Consider the following 22,266-nt stretch of genomic DNA (forward strand, 5'->3'; position numbering starts at 1 on the left):
CATGCCTGGAAATGGCACGAAGGTATGCAGGAACCCCTCTAAAAAGATGAAATCTGTCAGCATCTCTGTTCTCTCTGCTTCAAGTCAGGTCACCTGTTTTTCTTCCATTCATTTTTAAGTGGCATAATCTAAGCTGATACAATGGAGCCCCAAATTTTCCAGCGGCTTCAGATGAGCCTCCAGAGACGAGAAAACTTATGTGCAAACCATGGGCTACAAACAGCAATGCTACTGCTAACAGCAGCAAAAAGGCTCCATAAATTGCAGCAGGCAGCTCCTCACTCTTTGCTCTCCCATGTGGCAGCAGGCAGGTGCATTTTATACATTCTCCTAAGAGATGCAGGGTGTTCAGCAAGCCAGGCTCACCCCTGCACATTTTGCCATGAAGGCCAAAGGGGTACAAAAGGGAGCAGTGCTTTTTGAGTCCCTGGGCTCACCAGAGCAGCAACCTGTCCCAAAAGAAAGGACAACTGGCTGCCCCTTCCCCATCCCCTGCCAGACCTGTGTCTGCAAGCTTAAAATGCACTGTTGAGAACCAAACCCTGCCCTACACCTCAAACCAGCCCCATGCCTGCTGTGCTGGGCTCCAGCACGGCTCTTCAAAAGCAACTAGCCAAGAAATGCACCCATGACAGATTTCTCATTACGGTGTGGAGGAGTGTGACTAAACAGTGACCCTGATTAGGGAGCGCAGCATCCTGAGAGCTAGCAAGGGCTGAGAGCTCAGTGGCTGTAGCACGTGGAGTAAACCTTCACTTGCCTGCTGGTGTCTCCTCCAGATAGCTCTCAGGGTGGGACTGGGAAGCTGGGCAGCTCTGCCATCCAAGTTCGGGATCCTGTTCCCTGTTACAGGGACATCCTGTTAGGACATCAGGATAGGGATTGCTGAGGACATCCTGGGAAAGAAAACTATCTCAGGAAGCTTTGAGAGGAGCAGCCTGCAAAGTCATGCACTGCCTGGAGGACAGAACAGCAAGGACCTTTGTGCACAGAAAGCAACACCAAACCAAGGTAAGAAAAGTGGAAAGGTTTGTTTGATGCAGGGCTGAGCAAGAACACCAAATCTCAGCGCTGGTGAGATTCAGGTAAAGACAGCCTTCCTGGCCAACTTCACTGCTGTTCCACAAGCATCTCCTGCACCAGCTCAGAGCCATGACCATGGCATGCTGGCATCCTTTGTGATCCTCTTCTGTCATCCAAGTGATGCCTGGGTGGAGAGGAGGAGGCAGCACATGCCTGGCACCCACAGAGTGGCACAGCCTGGGCTCAGAGCTGTTCTGCAAGCTCATCCTAGGAGTATTCAAGCAGGGTCCATTCTCTTCCCATAAATGTTCTTCTGGAAAAAAACTTGCTGCAGAAGATGATCTTGCAGGTCATTTCCAGCCTTGTGATTCTATGATTCTGCAGAGTAACAGGTTTCAAGGAGGCATGGAAGAAAAACGCCAGGAGTGAAAAGGGAAACAAAGCAGATAGATAAGACTCAATGGTCTTTTCAACTCCTCAGCTAGGGTTTAGCTCACTAAGCCTGCTAAAAGCCATGCCATGCCACAAAACAACTCCCAGCCATGTTGTGCTGGTTTCCCTGAGCACCTTAAGGCCACTCAGTAAAAAATGATGAACTGCAGGTGAAGAGGTGGAGGAGCACTACAGAAGCGTGCCAAAGCACCACACTGCTTTGGGAGCGCATCACACTGCTCCCTTCCCACTCACATGCTCAGCCCAGCTGGAGCCAAGCTGTGTGCCAAGGCTCCCAGCCCCGGGGGTGCCTGCGGCACAGGGAATGCTGCAGCCTCCCCCCCTCCCAGCAGCACAGGAGGCCCTGAGCTTGGAAAGGCTGCCAGGCAGCAACACTACACCCAAGGCAGAAAATGCAGCCTATGCAAGGAATTCGGCCTTCTGAAAGAGGCTCACAGCTCTCTCGCACAGTGCTTTGCCCCCCCCCCCCACAAGTCTCCACATGCATATCCCCTGCCTCCCTTTTGTGATTATCCCAAGGTGCTTTTAAGATGGGGGGGGGGGGGGCGACTAAAGCCCCCAGTGAGATCATATGTACTGCCCAGACAAACTGCTCTGAACTGCTAAATGGGACGGGGAGGCAGCAGGGAGACTGCAGGATTTGCTGTGATTGGTGTGATTTGCCACGGTTCCACAGCGCAGAGGAGGCAGAGCCAGAGCTCGGTCTGCAGGCCAGTTGGCAATGTAGGACCTGTGCTGCCCAGCTTACCCTCACAGGGCTCACTCCTACCTCTGCAGAGCCACTGGTTCCCTATCTACACCCAAGAACATCCAAGAGGCACAGCTAGAGGCGATCCAGAGCCTGTGCACTGATGTGCTGGAAGTTCTCCGGCCCAATTGGAGGGAAGCAGAGAGACCTGGTGATGCACCTGGTGCCCAGAATAAATAGTATCAAATCCATAAAGTAAATCCTTAAAAATACAACTAAATCCCTATCTTTCAGAGACAGTGCAGCACAGAGAGCTCTCTCTCAGGAGAGGAGCCCATGCACACACGTACACCTCCCCCTGCTGCAGCCTGTGCTGCCAGCTGCAACACCAAACCTCTGCAGCTCTGCCAGCAGCCACACGGCGCAGGCCTGTTCCCTCCAGGCACAGCAAACGTTTTCATCTGACAGCTACAATTACTGTAATTTTCTAGAACCTCCCTCGCACAAAATGTTTAGGCTAAATTAACAGCTTTAACAAATCTTCACCAATGTAGTTATTAACAGGTAGAAAGCTACACCTTCCCACGATGACAATAACGCCCCTGGTATTTCCATGTAGGAGCAGGCACGGCTTGGAGAAACCTGCAAATCTAATCCAGCAGCCCAAACAGGCATGCTTGTACCATGAGCCATGGTGTGCAGGTGGTGAACAGTGACACAGGTCTCAGCCAGCAGCACACTGGGATGAGCTCCAAGGTGCTGCTGTGTCACACATGTATTCAGCAAAACATGAGCCAACACAGAGGTGACAATGGAAGGGAAAGCATGGAGGGCACTGCAGTGTTAGGTTCCCGTGGAAGGCACTGCTGGGGCCAAGGCATCTGGGCACCTCCACGTGTGGCAGATCCGTGTGTGCTGTCCCCCACCCATCACTGCTCTGTTGTTTGTCCCACCAAGGCTGTGCTCCCCGGGTCTCCTCTGCTGGCTGTGGCTGTCTCCAGTGATCCAAGCAGTGACCCAGCAAAGTCCCAGGCACTCAAGAGGACGGGCGGCACCCAGCACATGCGTGAATGTCTTCTCAGCAACTCCTGAAGGAGGGCTGCCTATGAGGCCATCTTCATCGCTCTAGCATGGGCAGAGAGAGCCTTTCATGTTCATGCACATAACAGCAGGCTTATGCATTTTGGCAGCTCCTGTCAGACAAGAGATGTGGACTTCTGTACCTCCTTTAGTAATCACCTCCAGCAGCCTACAACTCAGTCCCTCATAGTGCTTCCTTGGACACTGCTGCCCTGTTAGCCAGCCAGCCTGCAAACTGCCCAGCCTCTGTCACTCCAGCCCTCACCAGGGTCCCATCTGTCTGCACCAATCAGCCACTCCTAGTCTCCCAACTCACCTGGCTGACAGAGAGCGAGCACAGCAATGCTGGAGCTGCCCTCAGCTTCTGGGGCTACTGAGAAGGTATATCTAATTGTGTAGAAGCACTAAGAAAGCAAGAGAGAAGCAAAATGAGTGCCTGAATGCACTGGTGCTGATAGGAGGGCAGTCTGGCAGGGCTTGTCCCAATTGCTCTGCAACTGCCTTGGCACTGAGTTTAGCAGATGCTGAGACAACCCACAGCTCCAGTCCCACAGTTTCCTCATGGTACTTTGCCTATTTGGGGCAAGGCAGTGGTGAATGAACAAAGAAACGAGTATGAAAAACCACAGGAGATGACTCGATGTTATGAATGCTAAATGTTCTTGTCATCACAGTGCTGTGTGGTGCACAGAGCCCTACAGCACAGCACAGGATCTCCCCTGTGCGGTGTATCAGGAGCGCAGGCTGAGGGTAGTGTTGATATAACCTACCTGCTAAACAGGTTTTCATCTGTCTGGTATTGATCAGCAGTGCCCAGGGCAGTCAGCACAAAGAATAACTCCATCTACCCGTAGACAACTTCAGACAGACTGCTGTATTCAACCAGCAGGAAAAAAAAAAAAGAGCCTGTATGATCCTCATTTGCACCAGCTGAATGCTAATGCAGCAAGTGCCTCTGCCCACCCCATGGAACAAAACACAGCCAGAGATGCATTTCATTAATAATTCTCTCTCTGCTCTCCATTCAGAAATGAGTGTTATGTCAGGTGCATTCATTTGCCATAGCAGCACCTCGCCTGTGCAGCTGGCTGTTAAGGAGGCCTACGGATCCATGTCAGGAAATGAGCTGGAAAGTTCACCCGTAATTCCTTGGTTCTGGGAGGAACCCACAGCACTCCTGTGCAAAAATCCACAGGGAGGGAAAGGCAATCCACGCCTGTCTCCCATTTTTGAGACATTTTCACTGTTCTCATTCATGAAACACAAAACAATACACCCAAATCTGTAACAGGAGCACAAAGAGACGCACTGGAAAGGGAATCGATGCCAGTTCAGGGTGACTGAGACTGGGGGAGGAGGAGCTGAATAGACCACCAGGACTCATGATGCCTCTTCCACTGCAAGTCTCCCAGACAATATCTGTATGCAGAATCCTTGACTCCAGTTTGCAAGAACCCTCGTGAGATCCTCAGTGGTCTCTGTGTAGCACGGGTGGTACAGCATCATCTGCACGTTCACTTACCATAGCTCTGTGCAAGTTCACAAGCATCTCAGCCCTAATTTCCCAAGACTGGGAACGTGTTTCAGGCTTGCATCTCACGGCGTGCTGTCTGGCTGCATTTGTCAACATTTACATACGTCTGCACTAGAGAGAAGTGCTATTGTGTTTGTATTATTTTCTAACCTCTCTTGTTTGGTAGGTCAAGGAATCATTTATTGGCACTCTCATACTTAAAATAGCTTTGGTAGCCATTTCTGAATACAAAAGAATTTTATTCTTGAACAAAGATTCAGTGGCTCAGATCTTAGAGTCTTGTTCTGAGACTGAAATGAAAAACAGCCTGAAGAGCTCTCTTTCATCTCTTCCATTATAGAGGGACATTTGCCTCACAATCGGTCCCGACACGGAGTGGAGCAACACTGTTTGACACACAGACAGATGTCTGTCCCAGCCTCAGTGAGCACCGCCCTTCAGTGTCTGGTGCTGCCCCAGAGCTCTGAGCTCCGCACCATGCTGAGATGGGGTAAATTCTGCCTGTGGGAACACCCCACAAAGGGATGATGGCAGAAGGCTGCCTGGGAACACAAGTCCAAAGCCCAGTCTCTGTGGGAAGAAAGGTTTCCATTATGGGCATTTCAGGCCATGCTGATACACAAAGATGCCCTTATCTGGGAAGCCACAAGCAGACTGCTCTCTCCTGGTGCATAATGCAGTTGGACAGCAGGGGGCTGGACACATACTTCCAAATTGGGATGTTCTCAGTGACATCCAAGCACCATAAAACTGATTTGCCTTAATTGCCTTCTCGCCATACCTGAAATTAGCAGTGCTGCTTTAGGAGAGCATGCTTGGAAACTGACATTCAGGGCACCTGCCCCATCCAGGACCTGGTGCCTCCCTTGGCCCCACCAAGCACATAGGGAGCCTTGGCACCCCCCTGCTCACTGTGGCTACCAGCTTGGGCTCTCAGCAGATAAGTTGCATTAAGCTCCTGCTTTTTCACCACTCGCTGTGCTGAAGTCAGAGCTAAGATTTCACAAACAAAGGACATCTGAAGAGGAGACATTCAACATCCTGTCTGTCAGAACCCCACAGAGTAGATGAAAGACCCAAAGGCCTCCCTTGGTTCATCAGATCTTAACTATGTTCACAGTCTATCATTTTCACAAGACCACACTCAGACACACTAAAGCCATCAGCGTCACCAGACATCGCAAACAGGGAAAGTAGCAGATGCCCCTAGAAGGCTGTTCTGATTTAAGCTAGTGATGGAGAGCAGGGACAAAGGGGAACTGGGACCACCTGAGCACAGCCCGGCCTGTTTCCAGCACTTTCTGTCCTCAGGTGGCCACCCACACCCACCTGACCATCCCTCAGTGATAACTCTTTCAGTAGCATAACTACGCTGCTCATTCATGGCAAATTCCCAGATGGGACACAGAGCTCAGCACAGTCAAGCAGGGAACACAGAGAACAGCAAAGCATGTTGTCCCACCCCAATCAGGGCTGATTCTCCCAGCTGCTCCCATGCAAGTAATGCAGGTGCATTCTGCACACACCATCCAGGACTGATGGATGCATGGGGAATGCAAAGGACACTTTCTCCCAACTCTTCCCATCACAGTTCCCCTCACACCAGGCAGTGCTCAGGTTCAGAGCAATGCTTCTTAACTGTATCTACTACAGCCTTTGCCGGGGTTGCCAGAGCTCCACAGCCAACCTCCGCCCCTCCCCCCCCCCATTCCTACAAAAATGGTGCTGATGCATGGCTTTGAGGTACTGACTTCCCCACAAAAGCAAACACCAATTTTTGGAGAGCAAGTATGATCCTGGTTTTAATTTAAGGCTCATGGCACTTACCTGGGAGTGTTGCACATGAGAATGCCATTGGGTCAAGAGAGACACCACAGCTTATCTGTGGGCTGTCCCAAATCCCACATACACATCAATAATAGAATTTCAATTCATAGTCATTAGAAAAGAAAAAACAAGACCCACTTACTTGAAAATCTGACTGCAGCCGTTTGACTGGTGACAGCCCCTAGGGAGCTGTGGGACACACAGGAGTAATTACCCTCAGCATCAGCTCTCTCAGAGTATTTACTGTCCTTTGCCATAGCCTGCGATGAGATGAAGAGCGATCCATTTGGAAGCACGTGCAGATGTTCCTGCTCCACTAGTGGAAACCCATTCCTCTTCCATGTGATATTGATCACGTGCTCAGCAGGGGCCAGGTTACAGTCCAAAACCACGACTTGGTTTGGCTCCAATATCACCTTTGCAGGACCAGCACTACAGCTCAGCTCCACAGAATCCCCTTCCAACAGCCTTCCTGCAAAGAGAAGACAGCATTTCTTCAGGGGTTGCCCTGCTTGGTTAATAACATCCCGGTTATACATAAATGTGGTTTGGGATAAAACATGACATTCAGCCCCATAGTACAGCCAGCACCTCCCACGACACCTGTGCACTAACTTCTCCATCATACATCTCTTGGGCTGCAAGCACAGCCTGCACCACCTCTGCTGCTCCCCACCACACCCAGCAGCAGCCTTGTATCCACACTTGCTTTTTCCATCCTGGGTTCAAGCACAGAACAACTGCAAGTCAAAGATGATGCAGCACGGGCCCCAATCCCACCTTCACCTGCCACAACTGCCCGTAAGTAGCAAATACTTCCTCCCCCCTGCCTCCTTGGAAGGATATTCCTACTGCAAACTGGCAGCCCAAAGGGCAGCCCCACATGCTCAGCCAGCTCAAACCCTCAGGCAGCTGTGTGCTGCAGCCGCAGGCAGAGCGCTGAGCGGCCGCTGGCTGAGCTGAGCTGGGTTGGGGCTGGCCCACTTCCAAACCCACGTACTCATAGGAGAGCTCCACCTCTGAAACAAGGCTCAGCATTTCCTAAAAGAATATTGCCATTAATAAAATGCATTTGCCGTTAGAGTCCTCCAGAGACACTAAGTCAATGTTAGCTGGCAGCGCTGCTTCCACACACCAGCAATTTCAATCTCTGCTGCACTCAAACCATCACCATCCACTCTTTTTATGGCTCTGCTCCAAATTATTTTGTCACTGCTCCAATCAGAAATGTTTCCTGCCTCTATAACAAGTTTATCAACACTGGATATGAACCACATGGCTCCCTGCCCGTCTCCTATCGCAGAAGGCTACAGATTAATTTTATAGGAATTCAAACACTCTATTAAACCTGCTACTACCTACTGCTGATAAAAGGGCTGCCTTTTAAAAGCGTGCGAGTTAAGCAAGCAATTAGGAGCAATGACACGCAAAATTACACGTGCAGGGAGATGGAAACTCCGGGTGTCCCGTAAGGAAGGGCCTTGCCCTGCCCACACTTGGGGCTTATTTGGTGCCCAACTAAGCACGCAGGGACAGGTACTCATTAGGAGGCTCCAGCCTTCTCCATGCTTTGCCCCTTACCTCCTCTGAACCAGCACTGCCAGCAGCGTCACATCAACGTATCTTGAGCATCAGGTGGCCCGTGTTGCTTGCCAGGCACTCCTGCTCATCGCTCTGCAAGACAGCCTGCATCTCTGTCCTATTTTCTGCCTTCCTCAGGCTGCAATTTTAATGGTTTTTTCCTGAAAATACTCCTCCTCTCAGAGAGGCGCAGCATGCGGGGACAGCTGGCAGCTAGGAATAGAGCAGAGCTCTGCAGAGTGCTTCCTACGCCAGCACAGGTTGGCAAGAAGCAATTTTCAGCCTCTCAGGCTTCTGCCTTCTGAAAACCAACCTGCTTGCAGTCCGAACTGACAGCACCACAGCAGAAGAAATACGTGGTGTTCTTTTTTTAATACGGCATTTCTTTACCCCTGAATATTGCCCAGATCTTCTCCCAGGAGTCAAAACCCAATAGGATCCAAGCTGCCAGCTGAAAAAAGAAGCACTTACACAACTCAGAACCTGGCTGCAGACCCAGCTCAGGTCCCTGTGCTGCATCAGGAGAGCATAAAGAGTCACTGGAAGGAAATACATGTGAAGCTGAACACACAGTCCAGGAACATGCTCACCAAGGCACATGTTTCAGCACGAGCAAGGGATCCTCCATGAGAAACCAGTGCTCTCTCTGCTTCTAAGATTTGGTGCACGTGCTGAGCTGCTTGTGTGAATGCAGTCTCACTGGATAACGACAGGAGGAGGTTGCCTCAACACTTCACCCCAGTGAGCACACACATGCACAAGATCTTTAAAAAGCAGTAGTCACTCCTTTCCTGGAAACCTGCTCGTACCACATAACCCACTCAGTAACAGCAGCAACTAACCTCCAGGGTATCAATGTTTCTACTAGTACACACCTACAGCACTGCCAAGCAGCGCAGCCTCCATGCAATGCTAAGAGATACACGAGTGCTCAAACCACTGCCCTTCATCCCAGGAGCGCCATAAGTGCTTCCAGACCAAGAAGCCAAGCAAAAGCCCTGGTGTGCTCACAACCTGTGACATCGGGCTGCTCTGACAGGTGAGCATAGGCTGCCCTCAGCCACCCAGCCTCTTCAGCCCCCAGTACTGCAGGTTTTTAGGGACAAGCCCTTGGCACACACATGTTGGGGCAGCAAGTGCCCAGGACTCAGATGTAGCATTGAAAAAGCTCCAACTACACTTCTGATGTTCAAAGAACTGTATAAGCACTCCCTGGTTAAACAAAACATACCTTCCAGGCTCTGAAAATGTAGGAGGAGGTCTGGTTCAAAACACTGCCCTAAATTAGCAAGCCTGACAATGAGATAAAAACGCTTTCAAGGAAAAGGATCAGAAGAGAGTAAAAGTGAGATCAAAGACAAATGAAATCAGGAATGTTGAGTGCTTACAGAAGCTGCTGACTCTTTCCAACCTCCATTCTTCATCATTCAGTGACAGAAATAGATACAACCCTGCTCAAACACAGCCCCACGCAGCCTGCTGCTCACCTTCGCCCTCTTGCCTACTGGAGGTAATGGATGAGCGAATGCAGGGAAGCCACCCCACACACCACCTGCCTCATGCAGCAAGCACAGCCACTTCAAGGGAGAGCTGCAGCAGAACAGAGGCAGGCTGCTGAGCCAGGAAGACTTCTCACGTCTCAGCTCAGGGCAGGTGGTTCAGCTGCAGACCTGTGCTACAGAGCTGGAGAGCTCATTGCCTTTGGCTACTCCAGGATGCAGCTTCAAGCATTGAAGCCTGGCAGAACCGCAAGTTTTCAGCTCATGGATCTCCAAATTGAGGCCATGAAACCCTGTACAGCGTTCCCCTATGGAAGGCAACACAGCTTCTACATGCAAAGCAGGCTTTTACATCACAGCACGCAGAGCAACACTCAGAAATTGCCTAACACAACTGAGAACATTTCAAAATAACTCTTTGGAAGATAAAGTAGGGAAAAGGGGACCAAAAGCAGAGAGGGGATTTACTGGGAGAGAACAGAGATGTCTGTGTCTGACCGGCCCCAGGTAACCGGCAGAGCTCACACCAAACCTCACTAAGGCCAGCAAATCACTGAGCTGTCCCAAGGCAGTCAGTAGTGGTTCAGGACTATAAATATATATGCTAATACACACATAACACATAGGTATATGCAGCATCCATCTATATGCACACACACACAGGAGTTCTGCAGGAACATAAACATACTGAAATATTAACATACTGAAATATTAACATGCCCTGAAACGGAGGGCCTTCGATGCAGCAAGGTAAGTGGTTTGCTCCCACGAAACCACATTCTCCTCTGGCCCCAGGTGTTTTATTCTCTCCCATGTTGCCAACACCTACGCTACACTACACACAAAAACAGTCCAAAAGATAAAAAGTCCTTTTCTCCCAATCTATTTCATCACTTCCTCACTCCCACTACCCACCCATATACTTTTGCTGCTCATGCCTAGTGAAAAAATAGCAGCATCTCCTCTCGAACAGCAAAGAAACAACCAAAAAAAACCCAAAAAACCCCACCCACAAAGCAGGGCCTTGTACACAAACACAGGCTGCAAAATCTTTAAGGCACAGCCCCTGCCAGCAGCAGCCTTCATTCCAGACCCAGCGCAGGCAGCTACAAACCATGTTAAAGCAGCCAACATCTCCTTCCCAATGCACGCATCTCAACGCACAGCCAAAAACAACTCCTGCATCTCCTTTCCTTTGCACCAAATGGCGGCAGAAATTGACTTACTATTGAGCAAAGGGGAAAGAATCAGTTCTCCTTCTTTCATGATTACAAAACTGTAAATAACCAGGTGAAGTGTGAGCTAGCTACACAGCAAGGTTTGACAGATCCCTGACATGCAATTACTTGGTCAGAGGCAGGGCCCTCGGAGCAGTGTTTTCACATCACGAGACGCAGTACTGCAAGCCCATCAATCTGGTGGGAGCTTGCACTCTGTGCCCGAGTCCAGCACAACACACCACCAGCCTCTGTATGCAGTTATTTCCCTGCCCTGGGGTTCACCACGCAAAGCAAGGAGGAAAGACCTACACAAGTGGGATGCTTGTTCTGGTGAAATTTTGGCTATCAGCAGTAAGCGTGTCCTTGAGCTCTGTTACATGGCACAAGCAAATAAAAGGTTACTGTTCAACAGGAGACCGGTAGCTTCGTTTGGAGATGTCCCAGCTTCAAACACGGCTCTGCCATTATATCACCAGACAAACCCTTAACAGCTGGGCAGCACAGCTTTTCTCTAGCTGGTCACAGCACCTCCTCACCACAGCCACAACCTTACTTCCATCCAGCAGCCCTTCATCACAGCCACAGCCCTGACCCCATCCCAACAGGCTGTTCCAAGGACAGACAGAAGGGCAGTGTCTGGGGGAGATACACCGTTTTGTTGAACAAACCAGCTGAGCAAGAGGAAGCCAAGAAGGTTTAAGCACCTGCAAGGACTTCTTCAGGACTGAGCAGGGCACAGCAGACATCAAGCCAAGCTCCAGGCACTGTCAGGCTGCACCCCACCACATTCATTTAGGGCTACATCCAAGCAGGCAGCTTCACGCACCCCAACACCTGCCCACTGAACCTACTATGTCAGCTGACTCAGTAGAAGAACCTCTCCTACTCTTGAAGCACCAAGACCAAATACTGCTACTAGTGGCACAGGCATCTGACATCCTGCAGCCGAACCCAGACCCTCACCTACTGCCACAGGAACCCCAAATCCGGGTGGGACCCCACCAGTCCCAGGGCACTACTGGCTCTGTAACCTACCCCAGACCATTCTGACTGGCTGGCAATTGCAAGGTTTACACCTTCCCTTCAAGTGCAGGACAGGCATCTTTAGCACAGATAGAACTTAAGGCCAAAGCCATTTAAGCAGAGCTGCTGACAGCCTCCAGCACCTCTAAACAAAACCCTCAGTGCCTCTAACCCAAAACAAATAAAGTTGCACTGAGCCAGACAGGACCCGTTACAGCACAGGCTGTACAGGGAGATTAATACTTCACAGGGAGCAAAGTACAAGGGTTTTTAATCTGACACACTTCCAGAGCTGACATCACTCCTGGCTCTTGGCAGCCAGAGATTTTCCTGGGGAGCCACTGTGTTGCAGGTCCCACAGGCTGGAGCCTAGCCAGCACGTTTCCTATCCCACACACATCTGGCACTTTGGAACCCTTGTGCACCTTGCAGAGCTGCAGCCAAAGAAAACCTTCCCAGGAGCGAGGAACAGGCAGTGCAGGCAGAGCACTCGTCGTCATGTGTGTTCTGCGGGATACGGGGCTGCAGAAGGGCTGCTCCCCGCGCCCCACATCCTGCAGGAGGTGGCAGGCATTCAAGAGGCAGTTTAAGCCTCTGTGCTGTCACCCCTCTTAATTTATGTATTTATTTTGGATGCTGAACTTGTGGAACTCAACAACACAATTAATCTCATTTAAGTGGGAGCGAGCAGCACCAAAGAAAAAGTGCAGTTATTACTTAACAAATAACTATCAGCGCATCAACTACTGCGCTATTGTTCTGCTGCAACCTCACCTTCTGCTGATGCTCTTCAGATACTCCAGAGCCACAGAAAGACTTTAATTTCACATTGTCTAATTCAGAGAGCAACTGTACTTCAGTACATTTCCGCTGCAGAGCGAACACTCACCCAGGCAGCACAAGGGGCTCTCAGACCATCTCCTGTCACTGACAGCATCACAGCCTTTCCCAGCAGCCCAGCACTGCGAGCAGCCTGCATGCAACACCACAGGGGCAGGCAAACAGCAACACCCCCCCTTCCTACTGCTCCACTTCACTTAATTATAGACATCTTCGCATCTAACGGTTCTTTACGAGGCTTGGTGGCTTTGGAACATCGATCCTAACCCATCCACTTCATAGCAGCCCATTATTATATTTTCACATGTATACAAAGCCCCTCCATTTAAAAGTTAAATTAATCATAATTCATCGATCTGTTGTAGCATGCTCTAAATGCAGTTCTCCCCAAAGAACCGTGCTGGGCAAGAGCCCCTTGGCTTTGTTCTGTTCAAATTCCTGCTTAAAAACAAGAGAGCAGAAGGGATGGCACGAAAAACAACAACACTGTCTGAAACAAATGCGATGTCACATTGCTGCTTACAGGCTGTATCTGAAAAGCCCGATTTTATCTAAAGCTGTAATTAAGGTAAATAGGTTAATGACTAGACTCACTTAGATAAAAGCAAAGGCTGCTGAAGCCCCTGGTAGATGAAAATCTGTACGTATAAATATCACATACCAGGCATCAAAGAAATAAAGGAGTTGAAAAGGTTTCCATCTAAGTGCTTTAACGATGCTTCTAATGCTCCTATTGCTGAAGCCAGCTGCAGCTGCTCCTTTTGGCTACCCGAGACCACAGCCACTGACCTGCAGTGGATTGTCACCCTGCTGACTCTAAGGTGGCCTTAGAGTCAACTACTGAAGGACAGAACCAGTTTCTAGGAAGGACCAGACACTCTCATGCTTCTGTGCAAGACCAGATTGGCCAAAGCATCTACAGACTGCAGCGACCAGTAGGGATGAACACAAAACCAGCTCTCAGCTGAGCGTGGGTTCATCAAGATGTGTGTTATTCCAATGCATCCCCTGCAAACAGAGAGTTCAGAAAGATTAAGCAAATCAATAGCACTAATAATTTATTCATTGTGTTGAACTGTCAATAGCAATCATAATGCTAGAGTGCCTGACTCTTACACGAAGGTGAAGCCTTTCCATTTCCTTCTCTCATCCCAGGAAGGCTTTTGAAACAGCAGCTGAAGTCCAAAGTGGGCTCTGCAGAAGCCTTTACTTCAAGCTGTCATCTTTCTCTTTTCATAAGTCAATGAGGCAGAGCTGAGATGACCACTGCAGAAGCTGCTGCAAGCGTGGGATGCGTGGTGAGCTCAGGACAGAGCTTTGGGTTCACATTCATACATTTACAGTGTAGAGGCATATTAAAATTACAAGCTTGAACAAACACACTGGAACAATAACACATCAGAGCCCTGTAATTGGGCCCTGAAATATACTTAGCGAAAAATACAGACCAGCTGCAATGTTGGAAATGCTCCTAATGCTATCCAAGGTAATTATTGGTAACAGACCATCAAACAAGTGCATTAATATGCTCTGATCAGAGGGAGAATCAGATGGGCAGCCTGGCACAGCAGCCTGTACCTGCAAATTATGTAAATGATTGGAAAGAGCAAAGCCCCAAAGCCCTAGAAACACTAACTGTAATGAAAGTTATTAAATGCTATTTTCGTTATCCGCTGGTGTTAACATTATAGGGCCCATTTGCTGAGGTAACTGTAATTTTGCTGCTGAGCAGCAAGCTGAGCTGAATAAGCCTGAGATTTGCCATTTTAAAGGGCTCCATCAAGCTAAAATGACTGCCTGGGATTTGCATGATTTCCTGGACAACATTTTAAACACTTGCGGCGTTTTTTTTACCGATATTTGGAGGAAATCCATTCACGTTGCTTTTGTTCGAGGCAGAAGTTCCTGTTTTTATTCCATGCACACATTTGATCTGTAAACATCACAGGAGAGTCCTAAAGGATCTCCTGTTACAATGTTATCTATTTCTGCACTTGAACTATTTAAGTCAAGCGTATTTTTAGGTCATACTTTCATCTTTCAATGCTTGAGAAAGCTAAAAACATGCAGCACGATACGATCTGCTGTAATGCCTCTTGAGAACATCAACTAGAAAGTAGTATTATCAAACAGAGGACACAAAGCTCTTTCACCTATGGGCTACAATTAAACTCAAGTAGGTTCTGTGCCATTTTCCTCAGTTAGCAATTTTACATAATCCACAAGACAAATAAAAACACACTGGATGGAACAGCATCCAGAGAACGCATCATCCCTCAGTTCTTCAGCACCCTACGGAGTAGCACGGTGCTCAATGTCAAACCCTGGGTGAAGAAACGAAGGCACAGAGGAGCGACACAACACGGGGATGTGCTGCAATCAATGCAAGCAGCCCCAAGCAGCAGGAGGGCACGCAGCTCAGCAGCAATATCCATCCACACACACGGGGTGCTGCAGCCCAGAGTGCAGCCAGCTCTCCTGAGCGTTTCCACTGCTTGCACCGAGCTCAGAAAATTAAAATGATATTTTACGGTTAATGGTTGGAACAGGACCTGTGAAGTCCTCCTCACAGCCCCATTTACAACACAAACGCCAATGACAGAGCAGCAGATGGTCAGAAACACTCCCCCAGAATATTCAGGCGATTCTACTTGAATCCATGCCCAAATCATTTAACCTTAATGGATTCTTTCATTAACAACCAAAGAAAGGGAATCTGGTTGCCAGGACATTAAAATCACTTTTTCAATTATACCGTTATAAAATCGAACAAATTAGCTGTAATTCTTAGCTGAAGCCTAAATGAAAGCACGACTTTATGAAAGAAATGAAAATTGATTTGGATTAGTGGGCATCGAGGGCTTTTTAAAAATTAACAAGATTCTTGTGACTTCATAGCATGGATGGATTAGCTGGAGGGTTTGCTGCCCTGTGTTTGGTACCTGCCAAGGCACCGCAGCTGGCCCCGCTGCATTTGTTACAGCAGGTTCTAATTAGGCCAAAGGAAGAGGATGCAAAGATTGAAGCTGAAACCCAAGGTGTGGGAAAGCTGGGTGGTGCCCAAATTCACCTGTCGGACCTGGGTCCAGCTGGGTCTTGGCAAAAGGTATCAAATCAGAACCTCTCAGCTGCAGCAGCACGTGGACAGCCAGCTGTATTTCTTTGTTTGGGGGGGGGGGGGCTCACTCCAGGATCAAGGCAAAAGTGCATTGGATGCTTCACAAAACATGAAAAGCAAGCCCAAGATATTGCTGCAAAGAGCACATGACCTTAATGCAGACTATTTAGAACCCCCCTTCCCTCCAAAAAAGAACACCCAAAACCACAAAACCACAGGTAAGGGTAACCATGGAAGCACCAGAAAGTCATTATAAAGGATAAAGGAGCCGTACCACTGGGCACCAGATACAAGGGAAGTACAACACAGAGCAGTGGGATCACACTACGAAGGAAGGAAGATGATCTTTGTATTGTATATTACAACTTTAATGAGAGACATTTGCTGATCTGACAAACCCAGGAAACCTAAGGGATGTTCTAGAGAGCCGCTCTGCTGCAGGGGAGGTGAAGACAGAAAATAAACCTTCAGGATTTTATACGTGCACTGGACCAAGTGTTGAGGACTTATTTTTTTTAATTAGAGAGGAAGGCAGCACTGCTGGAAACAATTCTGAGCAAAAAAGATTGCGAAAGATGGGATGTTCCAGCACACACTGAGCCCCACACATCTCCAGGACGAAGCAGCGCTGGGAGCACCTGGCAGAGCTGTTCCCTCTGTAAGGTAAATGCAGCAGAACATTTCAAAACCGTTTTCATGAAATCTTGCAACACAAAGCACTTTCAGCGATCCCCTTTACGAGTCAGCATTTCACATTTAGTTATTTTCACTCTTTATTGCAACACTGCGGTTGACAATTTGCATCAGTAAAAGCTGGCCTGAAAAGTTAATCTTTGGACAATTCTGAATGTTGTTTCTTTGCCATAACCACACTGGTTTGTCACCCTGCATCAGGCTTCCTGATATGCCACAGGGTATGTTCCAACAAGTACAGAGCTCTTCCCCCTGAGCCAAGCTCTGTAATGCAGCCCACAGGGCTCCACATGCTTGTTTGCAGTTCTTGTATTTAAGAAAACATAAGAACACATTTAATGCAGAACCTATCAAGCTCCATGTGTCTGAGAAATCTCTAGTGATCTGAAAAACAGAGGACCCCGTGATTTTCTGATACAGCAGACAGGTTTTGGCATAGAAGAGCAGCAACTGTATAGCCAAAGACAGCGTCTGCAAGCAAGAGTTCATGTCTTGCCTGGGTTTGCTGCTCGAAAAGCAGAGCGGTTTAAGAAAGGACAGCCCCAGATGAGACCGTCACTGCCAGTGACCTCTCTGCAAAGCAAAGCAGAATGGCCTCTCCAAACTGATGCTTTAGGCTGAAGGTGACTTAAGCAACATTGCTTTCCTTTTACACTGCTGCAATGGAACAGGAGAGTGCACTCATCAAATTACTGTGCTTCTGCTGAATGGCAGCAAATGCCAGGGTAGGGAACAGTAATTTCCAGCTAAAAGCATTGGACCTTCCTGACCCAGCCAGCCAGCACAGATGAGCACACTCGACCTTACCTGGGAAGTCTGCCCTCCCAGGCTCACTGCCAACTGGCAGAAGCTGGCACTTCTCACCACACTGCACACACACCAGTACCTCCCTGTCCACCAGCTGAGATTTAAAAGTGCCTACGGGGCTTCTGCACATGCATTGATTGTCTAGGAGAAGCAGCTTATTATTATAATTATTAGTAACAATTATACAACTATTATATATGTTAATATATGTCAACAGAATAAGAATATTAACATATTCTCTACAGGGTATTCCACAGAATTAATGAGATCTAGTAATGAGACTAACCTCTCTGACATCTCACTGATGCTTATTTCTAAGCAAACAACTGAATTCAGCACGCATCTGCTCAGGGAGAGCACTGGGCTGCAGCTAACTCAGTACCTGTAGGTCAAAAGGACACAAATGCTGATGAACAGAGGTTTGTGTCTCACTTGGAACAGTGTTGGAAATGGTAGACATGCATTTGCTTGTTAGCCACGCTATCAAGCTAGTACCCTCTTCCACAGGAATTGGCAGACAGTTCTGAGCAACCCTGTCTCTAACCACACCAGCTGTCTGCTGCAGTGAACGCCAATCAGCCCCTGAGAGCTCCCTGCCTTTGTCATATTAATTCAAGTGTTTCACACGGCCGTCCCTATTTGCAGTCCCACCTCTGCTCCAAGACTCTCAAGCTTGGCATGCTGCAGGATGAAGAAGACTCCAGTGCTGTCACCAGGACACAGCCCTGTGAGCACTTCTAGCGGGGCTTCCCATCCTCTGACACCTTCCCATCACTCTCAGGAGCCAAGGAAAGAGAAACAACTCTCTCCAATGCACTGAGATCAGCGGCAGCCCTAAGCCCAGAGAAGTGCTCTTGGGACAGCCTCAGGAGTACACGGGGCAACTGCACTGCTATTTTGCAGCCTGCCTCCTCTGCAAGCTGGGCAGCTCTGGAAGAGCAGACAGCTCACATCATTTCAGCAGCAGACCCTAAAAGCTCCAACTCTGGTGCAGTAAAACCAGCGCAGCAAAATTCCTCCAGACTGAGGATGGAGGATTCAGCCCTAGAGAAGTGCAGAACAAAAGCAGAAGCAATTCTGTGCCTCATCCATGAGACACACAGCACATGATGCTGCCTCCCAGAGAATGATTTCAAAGCTGCTCTCCTTGCAGCCCCCACCTCTGGGCCCACTTTGGCCCGCTTCTGTTCTACACTGGGTATTTGCATGGATACAAAGAGCCCCATCTCTCAGCTGCTCATCTCCACCTGCTGTGTACCCTTCCCCAGCAGAGGACAGACTACACAGAAGGCCTGTTTTTGCATGCAAACAGACTACAAGGAGCCCTGCAGAGGAACAAAGCGTGTGAACATCTCACACTGGGAAGAGTTCACTGGGAGATGTGGGGCATCTTCAGGGAAGGTCAGTGTCTGAGATCACGGCCAGCCAGGAAAAGTCCCGGTAGCCTCAAACACATGGAAGTGGGCAGGAGATGGTCAGCAAGAGACTCAGCCTCTCCCCAAAATGACAGTGGTTACAGCAGGTTAAGAACCTCTCTGAGGTTCTTGGCCCTCAATCTTCCTGTGATTTTTTGGCCCTTTTATATACACGTTAGCACTGTCCTGGCAGGTCAGTTCTGTGGACGCCCAGCCAACAGGGAGCCTGCCAGCACCCAGCTCTGGATACCCTCGGAGCGTGAGCCAGACAGCACTGTCAAAGGGCAAAGAATACACTCTGCAAACAAAGCCTCTTTGTTCCTCTAATTTTGTTCCAGTTAAGTCAGTTCAGCTGTTCCATATAACCAGTCAAAAACATTCAGCATTTCCCAAAGTATTTTAAGACTTCAAAGTTGCAAGTTTTGTTTTGACACTTTAAAACTGCAAGAGCTTTTTTTCTTTACAGATTTTTTTTGTATTAAAAAACAAAGCTGTTTAATAAATTAAGCTTTTAAAACAACCACCGCTGCTCTGCTTTTATCATGCCTTCAATTAAAATATTGTTTCTTGAAGACTGATAATGACTTCTGAAGGAAAAAAAACAACAGTGTGTTACACTGAGAATGTTTTCAATGGATTCCATTTGTTAAAACTTACAATTAAAACCAAACTCCAAGTGGGACAGGCTCAAAACCGGGGCACTGTAGGTTGGCTATCTGAACTTAGCACTTTCCAGCCTTAAAGGAATGTATTTACCCCCCAAAAATAAACTCACATCCATGGCCACTGCTGTGATCCTTGCAACAGAAGACCCTCTGAAAGAGCCACATTCACCCTCGAGGTGGGACTGTGACACCAGGGAGGTGGGGAATGGCTGCTGGGGGGACACCGGTAACAACGAGCCCCTGTGAGTCTGCATGGAAGAAGATGCTTGCAGTTATCGAGGTTCAACAGAAGCAGTAGCAAGGGTGAGCACAAGCAGCTAACAGCTCTCCAGCACTCACCCATGAGGAACATGCAGGAAAAGCACTGCCTAGATGAGTGCCCGGCAGCTCGGCAGACGGGAGCTGATTGGGAGCAGGCTGTTCCAGAACAAACCTTTCTGCATAACCCCGGCAACAGACCTGACCTTTTCATCTACAGAAAGCAGTCAACCAACGCTGAGCTCATGAACGTGGGAGATCTGCCCCTGCAACTTGTTTTGTTAGCAGCAGCGGGGCCAAGGCAGCACTGACAGCGATTGGCTCCTGTCAGGAAAGAGCCGAACAGCTCAGGGACCAGACCTGGGCTGAAACCAAAGCTGCCCCAACTCTCCCTGCGTAACATGAATGCTGACGCCGACCCCACAGCGAACCAGAACTTGTGTCTTCAAAAGCAAAGAAAAGAAGGTTATAAAAACTCATTAGCTGCTTGTGCTTACAACAGTGCTCTTCTGCAAAGCTGTAAGCATGGTGGGCTATGGGAAGCGAGCACACCTCTGAGCGCCTCTTACAGGCAGCGCTGGGATGGACTGGGCCGGGCCAGCTTCGCAGTGCCAGCAGCACAGGCACTAATCCCTCCGTTTTGAGGCCAGAGCTCCGCTCACACAGTTCACAGTGCAGCCCACAACCAGCTGTGTCAGCACAACCCAGAGAGCAGGATCAAGCAGCCGTGGGGGGGGAGCTTTTAAGCTCGCGATGCTGCCAAATGCTTCATATCACAGCCCTGCCTATTTGCATTTCTGCCTTGGGCCCCATCTGTAGCTTCCCATCCATGTAAAAGCTGTCCCCAGGGAGAAGGGAGGCCATTGTCCATTTGTTCGATGCGTCTCGGGCGCATCCAGTTTCAAATGAACTAGGTGGTAAAACTCCCAGCGCTAATCTCTGCAATGCAATTCTGGAGCTTTTGGCACCTGGGGGCAGAGAAAAATCCGAATCGCAAAGCCTGGTCCAGCGGCTGTGCTCAGGCAGTGCCAGCAGTGCCTCCCAGCCCTCTAGCAAGCAGTTCTGCCTCTTACCACCTCCAACACAAGCACTACACTCTTCTCCACTTATTGGGAAACGCTGATTTACACTTCAGTTGAGGTGATCTTGTAAGGTAGGTCTCCGAATGCAGCCTCACTTAAAATCAGTTAGCAATAAGAACATAAGGAATAAAATAAAACATGGTTACATCCCATGGCAGAAGCCTTAATGGACTGTATTTTTAGCCCTGGAACAACCTGAAAGCCAGCGCTGACATACTGCAACACCGAAGCTATGTCACTGCAAAGCTGTGTCATTACAAGCCACAGCTCTTCTTGCGCAGACAATTTCTTCCACGAGCCCAGATGAGTCGGTGCAAAGTTTGCCAGCACACACACGTGTATGGCAGCCAGAAACGAGCCCAGAATGCCAGTTAAAATTGAGAATCAGGAGAAAGAATCCAAGAAATGCAAGCAACCAGTCCCTTTCAACACACACATCTCAAGAGAGGTCACTGCAGTGACTTGGAGCTGGAAGAGGGCCAAGGCACCATGCAAGCGCCTGTCCAAGGTGGCACCCAGGCTCCACACTGGCTGCAAAAGCACAGGAGCTCAGGCTGAGACCACACGTCCTCCTCCTGAGCCTCCTGGTACCGCAGCGATGAACTGCCCCACACAGAGTGCCACTGAGCTCTGCACCAGCCTCATGCTGCACCTGAAGCCCTTCCCCTTGCCTCTTAGGGAAATGGCAATGACCTTTCTGATTTAGTACAACAGAACAGCTCTGGCAGGTTGCAGGCTGGGCTGGGAGCAGCTGAACATCTTCCTGTTCCAAAGAATTGCAGATCAAAAACCTGATCTGGATGAAAAGCTCATGATTCAGACAGCACACAATAAGCAAGGGGTAATGTTGGCCGTGCACGGTTTGCAGTGGTTGTAGTGTGGATGGCCTGCAAGCCTGAATCTCCAAAGACTTCAGTGGATCTCAGCCTGCAGAGATAAACTGTACCGTGCTCTTCTGGAAGCTGCTCACCCCTGCACAACCCTGGAAGAGCTGGAGTGAGAGCACCCACGCAGTCCTTATCTCCCTCATTAGGAGGGAAAGAAGTTGCTCAAGGATCTAAAACTGGCTGCTCCTCCAAATGAGTTGCAAAACCATCTCTGGAAAGGTTTGTTATCTGCCAGCAGCCCAAGCCACTCCTACCCACAGGATAATAAAGCCATTAGTACCAGCAATGAGACTGTTACATTGTTGTTTTACGTGGCTATAATTTAACAGTTCCTCACTGTTTACTTAAGGAAATCTCTTGAAAGGTCTATAAAATTATACACTCTTGATACAGCCTGAAAACATTGGCATACACAGGGATTTCTATTCTTTAATAAATCCCATTCCCAAACTAGTAAACACCAGCTCATAGGAAACATCTCTTGTTTATTGAAACTAAGTTGCATGAAGATATTTTAAACAAAAAGAAGGTGGGAGGCTGAAAGGAACTGACAGATTATGTTTTCCACTTTCA

General features: G+C 48.9%; 1 protein-coding gene across 2 annotated transcripts in view; it reads right to left on the bottom strand.

Annotated features, from left to right (window-relative positions):
• Positions 1-22,266, bottom strand: part of IGDCC4 (immunoglobulin superfamily DCC subclass member 4) — a 79,903-nt gene that overhangs the window by 47,148 nt on the left and 10,489 nt on the right. For both annotated transcript variants that reach the window (XM_042875862.1, XM_042875863.1), the window contains exon 2: positions 6,748-7,077. In XM_042875862.1, coding sequence (XP_042731796.1) covers positions 6,748-7,077 — 330 coding nt within the window. The remainder of the gene's footprint in view (positions 1-6,747; positions 7,078-22,266) is intronic.

The sequence above is a fragment of the Lagopus leucura genome, unplaced genomic scaffold (assembly GCF_019238085.1).
Source record: "Lagopus leucura isolate 7727_CA_CO unplaced genomic scaffold, USGS_WTPT01 Super-Scaffold_100015, whole genome shotgun sequence".
NCBI classification, from domain to species: domain Eukaryota; kingdom Metazoa; phylum Chordata; class Aves; order Galliformes; family Phasianidae; genus Lagopus; species Lagopus leucura.